We start from the raw sequence: 11024 nt of genomic DNA, 5'->3' as shown, positions 1-11024 counted from the left end.
AGCACCTTCCAGGGCTTAAAGGGGCTCCAGGAGAGCTGGAGAGGGATTTGGGACAAGGGATGGAGGGACAGGACACAGGGAATGGCTTCCCAGTGCCAGAGGGCAGGGTGAGATGGGATATCAGGAAGGAATTCTCCCCTGGGAGGGTGGCGAGGCTGTGAAATGGATTTTCCAGCGAAGCTGTGGCTGCCCCATCCCTGGGAGTGTCCAAGGCTGGGTTGGAGCAACCTGGGCTAGTGGAAGGTGTCCCTGCCCATGGCAGGGGGTGGCACTGGATGGGCTTTAAGGTCCCTTCCAACCCAAACCAGGTTGATCCCATGGGAACACCCGGACTCACCGGACAGATGAGGGACACCCGGACACCCGTGGTGGCGATTTCACTGTCCGGGTCCAGGCGTAGCTTCTCCTTCACTGCAGGGAGAGCAGAGGGCACAACATTGAACAGCTGCAAATTCCAACCTTGGAAACAAGGTGGAGCACAGGAGGAGCAGCTCACCCACAGCCCTTGGCTGTGCACGAGTCCTTTTCCCTCCCAGGGAGGGAAGGAGGGGATGGATTCAGCTCCAGCTCGTGGCAAGACTTCAGGAGCAAAGTCAGTTTAGGCTTAGCTGGTCAGAAACCAGGGATAAAGTCAAATTGAGAGTAAACACATCCCATCATTTTCTCCATCACCTCTTAGCACTGCAGCTCTTCAGCTCCTACTCTGCCCAGGTCAGTTATTCCAGCAGAATGTTTCCCAGGAACACCAAAAGACCTTGAGGTTCCCAGCTTAGAGCAAGGCAGCCATGGAAAAACCCCTCCCAGCAGCCATCCAGGATATATTTGGGAAGGATCAGATGTTAGGAAAGGAGGGCTCCCTCCCCTGCTGCTGCACCCCAAGAGGAAAACCCAGAGGAGCTGCAGGGCAATCAAAGGGAGCAGCAGACAGGCAGGTTCCACACCAAGGTGCAAAAAAAAAAATCAACAAAATGAGCTTTAAACTGCTCCCCAAATCCTGAGGAGGACCTGCTGCTCCCACTGCTGCCTGCAATGGCCTTTGACACTTCCATCATCATTTTCCTTTGGAGCAAGTCACCCATTTCTTTTGACCTTTTCAGATCATAACGAGATGTCTCCAGACAGCTCTAATTACAGAGTGACTTCTCACATGTGAAATTCCAGGAGATTACAAGATTTGGGGTTGTTTTCTTCCCATTAGGAGCCTTTTCATCCCAGCTTAATTTTTTTATGAAGTTCTTTGTCAGAGCATCAATAACTCGGGAGACACAGGAAGAAGAAATGTTGTTTTTTTTTTCTAGGATCTCCTGATCAGGATTGAGGTGTTTTGGATGCACAGCCACGATCTCTGTTCTTAGAAAATGTTCCTGTACTAAACTCAACAGGGTTTTTTTATGCAAAGGAAGATGAGTCAGCAATGAGATGCCACCAAAGCCAAAGGGCAGCTCAAGTGACAGGGAATCACTCACAGAACAGATCAGAGCAATGAAAGCAAAGTTCTGGATGTCCAACAACTTCCAAGAAGCCAAACCCAAGGGACAGGAATAAGACAACATCCCTGCTTGGTTAAAGCCATCAAATGGAACTGATCTCTGCCCTGAAGTTCCTGACTCAGTAAAACTGGAGGCACAGGCCTGTGGAAAAGGCAGGAGAGCTGCTTGGAGAACCTCTGCCTGCCACTCCCAGCTCCAGAGGCCATCCTGGGAGTGCTGGCTCTGAGGGAATGGCTCCCAGTGCTCAGCTGAAGTGTCAGGAGAATGAGAAGATCCTCTGAAGTTTAGGAGAACCTCAGAGCTCTGTGAGACTGGTCAGGGAAAAACTGAAAGGAAAAGGTATCAAACGTGGCAGCTGCTCCCAAGCAGGGGCAGTGCCCACTGCCAGCACCCCAGGGAATGGTCTGGAGTGCCAGGGGAGGGTTAGCTTGGATCTTAGGAAAAGGTTCTTCCCCCAGAGGGTGCTTGGGTGCTGGAACAGGCTCCCCAGGGCAGTGGGCACAGCACTCAAGGGGCATTTGGAGGATCCTCTGGGGCATAGGGTGTGACTCTTGGGGATGGGCCTGTGCAGGGTTGGACTGGATGATCCTTGGGGGTCCCTTCTAACCCAGCATATCCTGGGATTCTGTGAAGTTCCAGCAGAGACATCCCTCAGCGCTGGTGAGGCCACTCCTTGAGTGCTGTGTCCAGCTCTGGGCTCCTCAGCTCAGGAAGGACATTGAGGGGCTGGAGCAGGTCCAGAGGAGAGCAACGAGGCTGGGGAAGGGACTGGAGCACAAGTGCTGTGAGGAGAGGCTGAGGGAGCTGGGGCTGTTCAGCCTGGAGAAGAGGAGGCTCAGGGGAGACCTCCTCACTCTCTGCAACTCCCTGACAGGAGGGGGGAGCTGGGGGGGGTTGGTCTCTTCTCCCAGGAAGCAGCAGTAGGACAAGAGGGCTCGGGGTCTTCAGCTGTGCCAGGGGAGGTTTAGGTTGGATATTAGGAAGAATTTCTTTCCAGAGAGGGTGATCAGCCATTGGAATGGGCTGCCCAGGGAAGTGGTGGATTCTCCATCTCTGGAGGTTTTTAAGAAGAGACTGGATGTGGCATCAGTGCCATGGGCTGGGAACCACGGCGGGGTTGGATCAAGGGTTGGACTTGATGTGATCTCAGAGGTCTTTTCCAACCCGTCTGATTCTCTGATTCCAGGATTCCTGGAGCCAGAGGGACTCACCAAGTGCTTTGCAGAGCTCCGGGTGTTTGATCCCGATGGTTTTCAACCTCTGGAGCAGCTCTGCCGAGGTCATCTGCCTCACCAGGTACAGCCCCACCGAGTAGCTCTGAGGAGAGAGGGGAGGCAGAGGGTGAGCCAGGGCTGCTCTCCCACCCTGCCTGTGGAATTCTGGAGGATTCCCTTGGCACCCACCTTGCCATAGTTGCCCCAGGTCACCGTGATGCGGTTGGTGGCCGCCGACAGGTACATGAGGTGCGTGAGGTTGATGGGACGACAGGGCCTTTTGGGTTCCACTCCGGGTTTGTTTGAGGGGTAGTAGCCCTGAGGCAGAAGGATTAAATATATTTATTCATCTTTTACTCCCACACAGGGTCAGCTCCACTAAATTCCACTCAGTTCTCAAGGATGGAGGGGAAAACATGGAGCTGAATGGTCAGAGCACGAAGCAGAAGAATTGAAGTTTTTTACAGAACTTCATTAACAACAAGGCTAAACCACCAGAAAATTAGCTTTAAACTGAGCAGGGGCATTTTTATAACTCTTGGCATTCAGGGGGAAATCAATTCCCTTCCGAATCCCACAAATCCTTAGCAGATCCCACAAATCCTTAGCGGATCCCACAAATCCTTACCGGCACGGAGCAGTAACTGTGGTTCACCTTCACGGCGATGTTGGGAGGGTACTGATCCTCCTGAGGAGAACTGGTGTCTGTGTAGCAGATTCTGGAAAGAAATGGCACAATTCTGAACACCTCCAAATTGTCCAAATGGCCCTGAACATCCCCATCCCAATCCCACAGCGGAGCCAATCCAGGGGTGGCAGCTGGGAGGGCACATGGGACACTTCTCCAGCACCAACTCCAGCAGGACACGCAAGAGGAGGTCAAAAAACAGAGTTTAAGAGGCTTGAGAGAGTTCTTTGTGCTCTTTACAGCTCCCTGGGAATTATCTTTGGAGCTACAAAATCCACATGGAAAACTGTGGCTGCCTTTTGATGGAATATTCCCTCCCTCCCCCGGTGTGAAGTCGCCCCTCCGGAATCCTTCCTGCCTCCGCAGGATCTTCCAATCTCTCCTGGGTTTTTAGAGTTTGGAAATCAAACCCCCATGCCCAGACCTACCTTAGCACCACCTGAACTGATTTCACTCCGGGTTGCAACTCCCTGGGAAAATTAAAGAAACAGAAAGTTCAGGTTAATTATGTGAAAAACCCCAAAAAACCAAAAAACAAACACCCACCCAACCCAACTGTCAATTTTACCAGACTCAAGAGCTTCATTCCTTCTTAATTTTTAAATATTCCTTTAAAAAAATGACTTCACAGACCTTTATTTAAATTGTACAATTCCCCCTGCAAATATCAGGAGTTCTGTAATTATTATAATTAGTATTTTTGCTTAATGCACCAACCTACAGCTTTTAAAACTCTTCAGGTGAAAAGTCTCCATTTCCCTTCTGCTGATTTGGGAGAATTTCTAAAAAACTGGGTTTTAAGGTCAGGTTTTACCTGCCAGTGTTCCAGACTCCCTGTGTTTAATTATTCAGCTAAAGCTGTTCATGCAAACCAAGGGACTGAGTGTTATGGCACCTCTGAGAATATTCCAACCTTCAGCAGGGCCATTCCTGACAGGATTGGACGTGGAATCAGGAAAGTCACGGATGTGCAGAACAAAGGGATTTTATTAGGGGGCAAAAGGGGTGTAAAACATCCTCTAATTCCTGCACAAAACTCAAGATTTTAGGGAAAATCCCTAAATTAGTCTTGATTTGCCTCTGAGAGTATTTCACGTTGCAATTTGGTGTTTTAGGATAAATTTTGGGGATGGAAGGGATGAAACCTGGACAGACAGAGGCAGTTTTAGGTGTGGGGACATCACACCTAAAGCTGGACCTGTGTGAGCATTTCAGACTCCCAGAAATGTTGGAGTTGTTACTCAACAGGGACAGTTTTTTCCCCCCAAATCTGAAGATGGGGAGAAAAAAGCATCAAGAACCAGCAGTTTTTTTATCCCCCCTGAAAGAATCCCATGGTCTTTTAATCCCTTCCTGTGAAGTTTTCCAACAGCTTCCCCCTTCTGTTAACCCACAACAACCAGGATATTGGAGACATTCCGACTCTTTAACATAAATATATGTTAAACATGTTTCTTTTTAGCATGAAGAGAAATAAGGGAAGGTTTTATGCCTCATTTTGGGAGGAATTCTTGTGCATCAAGGCCCAAGGGAGCAGGTCAGCCAAGAGGAAACCCCCCTGTCACCTCTGAGGAGCCTCATTGTTGGAATCCAAAGTTGGATGTGACAGAGGTCAGGGAAAATCCTAATCCAAGCTGTTTTCCTTTTTCCAAGCAGTTCCCATTGCATCCTTCCCAACTGAGGAAGCTTCTTTTCAAATGCAAACTAAGACTTAAAGTCTGGCTTTTGAACTTGGGCTGCAAGAGGGGAAAAAAAAACCCTAAAAACCTGCAGATATTTGCAGTACGAGCTCCGGGTCATCCAGGATTTATTCCCAATTTTCCTGCCCCGTGGAAAAGGGAGATTGGAGGAGCAAAAGGCAAATTTAAGGGGTAAATTTGTGCCTTCCACCAAAGCTCTGGGCCTCCAACAAATCCTGGCAGAGAACAAAAGCTTCCACCAGGAGGGAACTGCTGTGGAATTACGGGAATTATCAGCTGGGTTTTCTTGGATTCTCGATACCCGAGGAGAAAATACCTGGAATTTCTGATCAGCTCCACTTGTCTGGGGGTTAATGCAAAAATACACGGACTTTCCTGAAGCTTCTCATTGTTCTGTGGGACTGAGGAGGGAAAAAAAAAGCAGATTGAGCATCAACCTGCAAACAGCAGCTCGAAGCACAAGGGGATTTTTTGATGTTCTCTTGAATCCCAAGCCCTGGTTTTTCTCAGAGAATTCCCAGTTTTCCCATGTTTTGGTAATTCTGATTTATTGCTCTCCTGTTTGGTTTTAACAGCACAGGATTTGGAGCTGATTTTTCTGTTTTTTTTTTAGTATTTTATTAGTATTATTAGTTATTTATTATTATTATTGTTTTATTAGTATGATTTACTAATTTTATTATATATATTATATTATATATATACACTATATATTCTATATATAAGATATATAATATATATATTATATATATTAGTATATAATATATATACTAAAAAATACTAAAAAACCCACTAAATAAATTTTTTTTCATAGATATATTTTTATTATATAAAATAATTATATTTTTATTATATTATATACACTATATATTATATAATATAAATTATACTATTAAAAATATATTTTTTTTTTATTATTTAGGGTTTTTTTAGTATTCCTCCCTTCAAATCATCAAGGAGCCACCAAATCCTGTGTTCAGCCCATCAGTGAGCCCAGAACTCCAAAAAACCCAAGAAATTAAACCAGGAAAAAGCACCAGGCTGAGCAGGAAGGTTCTGGAAAAGAAAAAACCCACCCCAGCAACAAAAAGATCAGCTCAGAAAATACCAAAACCAGCACAAAAAACAGACAAAACACGACTTGCAACCCCCTGACCCCGAGGGTGGGACATAAACTCACTTTCAGAGATGTTTTACCAGAACCCAGCATTAATTGTGGCCTTTTAGCCCCTGAGAATCGGGAGATTAAATCCATTTAAAGTGGTGAAAACGAAGCCTGAGAGCTCAGAAAGGTGAAATTCAAACCTGGTTTATTTTCAGTTCGTGTTTTCGAGCCCAGTTGAGCCCCTGAGCTGGTGAAAGTCACGGGAGGAACCCGAAGAGGAAGTGCTAAAACAGCTTTTTTTTTTACCATTTTTTAGCAAGGGTTGGGTGGGTTTTTTTGCATCACGTCAACTGCAAGTTTATTCCGAGTCAAAACAGTGGGATTTGAGAAGCAGGAACATGAACTTTTCCATGAACAAGATAAAAAGAAGGATAAAACCCTGGATTTTGGAAGGCCTGGTGACAACCCAAGTCACTCCAGGTGCTTCCTTTTGGTAATTCTTTAAATTCTTTAAATATTTTAAGAGCTTTAAAACATTCAGAAAATCCATTAATAAAAATAGTAATAATTAAGATCCCTCCATGAAATTTTTGTAGAATTCCAGGTTCCCCCCAAACCTCTCCTGCCCCAAAACAACCAGCACAAGTCAAAGCATTTCAGAAGTTATTTTTAGAAAGGGATGAGAAGAATAATAACAAAAAGTGACTTTTAACGTTGTTATAAACAGTGTCCCACAAAGACAAAGCAAACCTGATGAGGAGAATTATAAGCTGTTCATTTTTTATTTTGCATTTATGTCAGCTCTCCCTTTATTAAAAAAAATAAGAATATAAAAGACACATAAACCACACACATATAAAAATATAAAGACACAACTGGCGTAAAGAGGATAAAAAAACAGTCACTTTTCTGAGTTAATAATTCTGCTGTGGGTATGAAGGGAGAGAAATGAGCAGCAGCAGCAAATTTTCCCTGTTTTCCTTCTTTTTTTACTGTGGGAGATCCTTCTCCAGGCAGGAATTTGGGAATCCTGCTCATGGAAAAGTGCTGGAGAGGGACACAAAGCACTTACCTGGCCAAAAAAAAAACAGCTGAAGGGAAAAGAAAAATCAAAATATACACCCTGGGGATGCATCTTGTTGGCAGCAGAAATCAGAATTGGGTGCTCTGGAGAAAAGGGCAAGAGAATATTCCATGAAAAACCGGGAGAAAAATCTCTGGGATGGATCCAGGTGAAGTCCCAACTCTCCTTTAAAATGGAGAAGGAGCCCAAAATTTGGGAGGTCTCTCCTCAGGGAACCTAATCAGGTGTTCAACCTCTCACTGAGCAGCCAGGGAAAAAAAATTGGAGTTTTTTAAAGCTAAATGTTGGAAAATAAGGGAATTTTCTCCTTTTTTTCCAGGCCACAACTCTGGACACAACTCAGCTCCTGTTGGCTCTTGGGATCAACTTCATGGAACAGTTGCCAAAAGCAGGAGCTCAGGTTTTAAGCAAATCCTCCCAAAACTTCCAGAATCCAAGAAACACTTGGCAAACCTCATCCTAGACTTTTTGGGATTGCAATGGATTCCCACTTTGGGAAGCCAAGCTCCCCTGCAGCTCTCCAGACCCCAAAATAAGGCCTGATTTTAGGGGTTTTGGGGTTTCCCTGCAGCAAAGCTTTGTTTTCAAACTTAATATCCCACATTTTTATATCCCCAGGGAAGAGAGGTCACGTTGGCATCACCTTTGGAGATCCCAAAGGCAAAGTCCAGCTTTGGGGAGGGGTTGGAGCAGGAGTTTTACTGTTCCCACAAAAGAGAATCCAAGGGAATTCAATCCAACAAATCCTGGCAGGACCCTCCGGAACAACGCGGCCTTGCTGCACTCCCAAGGTCGGTTGTGCCTCCAGAAGGCTCCTTATCTACAGAATCCCAGGATTATTTGGGTTGGAAAAGTCCTCCAAGGTCATCAAATCCAACTTTTGACCCGTCCCTGCCTTGTCCCCCAGCCCAGAGCACTGAGTGCCACGGTCAGTCCTTCCTTGGACACCTCCAAGGTGGGGACTTCAGGGCAAATATTTGGGATAAAAACCCTTGAGAATTCCTATATTCACACTGTTTCACCCCAAAAAGGTGCCAGAAGATAAGTGAAGAGCTCAGCAAAGAGCTGAGACACCACAAATACTCCCCTGAACTCCTTAAAACCCAGCCCAGGAGAGGTCTCAGCGCTCGATCCCTCTCCGAGGTGTCGGATCAGGGGTCATTTGAAGCATCATCTCCTCGAGGGAATTGCAGGATTTCCATCAATTAGAACAATTCTTCTGTGTTTCATCCTCAGACCAAAGCAGGGAGAGCTCATGGACATAATTTAGATGTTAAACTCAAACCTTACATGGGGTGTCCCCCAAAAAAAAGCGGGATATCGGCTGCTCCCCAACGGATCTGCTTTGAGCTGGAGCACCTTTCTCTCCAAGAATAACAGGAATTGGAGAGTCCTTCAGGGAATCTGCTTCCCTGCAGCCCAAAGGAGGCATCACCCACCTCACCTCTGATCCCAAAGCAATCATCTCCAAGAGGCAGGAGAGCCTGGTCATTAAGGAAGGAACATGTAAATTAAGCTTCTCCCACCATGGAGCTTCAAATATCCCTGTTGTAGCCCAGGGAAAAGCCCCGGGAGCAGGGGGGTTTCTAAATGGATCTGGGATTTTCCATCTCCTCCATCAGGAGCTGGGCAGGAGCTCAGGCTTGGTCCAGGCACAGGATGGGAAATCCTGGCAAAAAAACATGGAGTGGTTTCATTTTTCCACGTGGAAAAATGCTTGGTGTGTTTTATCACAGAATCATGGAATATCCTCAGCTGGAAGGGACCCCCAAGGATCATTTAATCCAGCTCCTGGCCTTGCACAGGACACCCCAATAATCCCACCCCTTCATGGGATGTTATTCCAGCTCCCAGCTGCTCCAAGGGAGCAAAGGGAACACCGGGAGACACCGAGGGTTGAGACAATCCCGGGTTGGGGAGACACAAGTGTAGCTTCATTCCCATCACTGCTGCAGAAGGAATTAGAAAGTTGCAGAAGGAATTAAGAGTTGCAGAAGGAATTACAGAGTTGCAGAAGGAATTAGAAAGTTGCAGAAGGATTTAAGGAGTTGCAGGTCACCAGGTTGGGAAAATCAAACCAGTGTTGGGAAGATGATGTTGGTTGAAACCTGAGCATCTGCTCCCACCCAGCTCCTCGTGGCTCCACAGAAACCATTCCAGCCCCATGGAAAATGAGCCAAAGGTGCTCCAGGGAATTTGCTGCTGACCCTGGGGAGGTGTCACCTTCCAGAGGGGGAGACACTGCATTTAATGAGCCCTGGTTTCTGAGGAGATTTAATGTCAATTTTAACAAAACCTGTTCGTCCCAGGAAGCCCATCCAGGCTCTCCACCTCTTCTCTCCACCTCTTGGAAATCCCTTTTCCTTCCAAATCCTCCCCTGGCATTACCAACACTGCACATTTAAGGCTGAACAAACCCATTCCCCAAACATTTAGAAGGTTTTAGCTTTCCACTGTCACCCCTCAGCTGTTTTGATGTATTTAACACCTCCAAACGATGACAAACGTGACTAATTAGTCCTTTTTCTTTTTGTTCCTGCACAATCATATCTTTATCTGTCTTTTTTTTTTCCCCTCCAAGCTACAACATTTTTTTTTCCAGCAAAGCTTCCCAAGTTCTCAGATCATTTAGTTGTGAAGTCTGACATTACCCCTGGATTTATGAGGCTCAGCAGAACACAACTTCTCCCCTCCACACGCTGAATTTGCTACCAGAACGTTCTATTTAACATCACTGACAACACCCTTTGTTTCTCCAAACCAAAATCATGTAAAAATCAGTCTCCAAGCCCCAGGGGAAAAAAAAAAAAAAAAGCATTTCTTTCAGTTTTCCCTCAAAAATTCACAGCACCACATACAAATAAGCAAGGAAAGCACAAAATAAAAAAGTCAAAAATACAGTTTGATGTGTTGCCTCCCTCTTTCATCCACAGGATGCTTCAGGTCAGGTGTTTTAAGTGCTGAAAAGTGATATTAGTGTAGAATAGGGCAGCACATTCCATAGGCATAGGAAGGGTACAGGCAAACAAGGTGGGATTTCGAGTTACACTTCCAATGGACCACATTCCTGGTCTAAGGAAAGGAAGGAAATCCCAGGATGGTTTGGGTTGGGAGGGACCTCAAAGATCATCAACTGACAGATTTCTGAGTCAGGGCAGATGAAAAATAAACAGGGAAACCCAGAAGACACAGAATCAGGGAATCCCAGGATGGTTGGGGTTGGGAGGGACCTTAAAGCTCATCCAGTTCCATGGGCAGGGACACCTCCCACCATCCCAGATTGTTCCAACCTGGCCTTGGACACTTCCAGGGATCCAGGGGCAGCCACAGCTTCTCTGCCCAACCTGTGCCAGGGCCTCCCCACCCTCCCAGGAAGGATTCCTTCCCAATATCCCACCTAAACCTCTCCTCTTTCAGTTTAAAACCATTCCCCTTTTCCCAACTCTATCTCTCCATGTAAAAAGTCACTCTCCCTCTTTTTTTATAAGCCACCTTTAAGCACTGGAAAGGTGAGATATAAATAATAGGCTCTAAAGTTTAAGTATGAGGGGGAGAAGGGGGAGAGGAGGAAGAGGAAAAGGGGGAGAAGGGGAAGAGAAAAAAGGAGAGAAGGGGAAGAGGAAAAGGGAGAGAAAGGGAAGAGGAAAAGGGAGAGAAGGGGAAGAGGAAAAGGGGGAGAAGGGGAAGAGGAAAAGGGGGAGAAGGGGAAGAGGAAAAGGGGGAGAGGGAAAGAGAAAAGGGGG

The 11024-nt window shown here is 46.2% G+C and overlaps 1 protein-coding gene across 1 annotated transcript in view; it reads right to left on the bottom strand.

Annotated features, from left to right (window-relative positions):
- Positions 1–258: 258 nt before the first annotated feature.
- The window catches only part of PIAS4 (protein inhibitor of activated STAT 4), a gene marked incomplete at its 3' end in the record, with an annotated part of 19164 nt that continues 8398 nt past the window's right edge, over positions 259–11024 (bottom strand). Inside the window, exons 3-8 of the mRNA XM_027703255.1 lie at positions 5409–5493; positions 3821–3862; positions 3333–3423; positions 2894–3022; positions 2702–2807; positions 259–411 (exon numbers count right to left, since the gene is read on the bottom strand). Coding sequence (XP_027559056.1) covers positions 259–411; positions 2702–2807; positions 2894–3022; positions 3333–3423; positions 3821–3862; positions 5409–5493 — 606 coding nt within the window. The remainder of the gene's footprint in view (positions 412–2701; positions 2808–2893; positions 3023–3332; positions 3424–3820; positions 3863–5408; positions 5494–11024) is intronic.

This window comes from Neopelma chrysocephalum, unplaced genomic scaffold (assembly GCF_003984885.1).
Source record: "Neopelma chrysocephalum unplaced genomic scaffold, ASM398488v2 Primary Assembly neopelma1_215, whole genome shotgun sequence".
In the NCBI taxonomy this organism is placed as follows: Eukaryota; Metazoa; Chordata; class Aves; order Passeriformes; family Pipridae; genus Neopelma; species Neopelma chrysocephalum.
The sequence above is the reverse complement of the archived record's forward strand: the minus strand, read 5'-3'. Positions and strand labels throughout refer to the sequence as shown.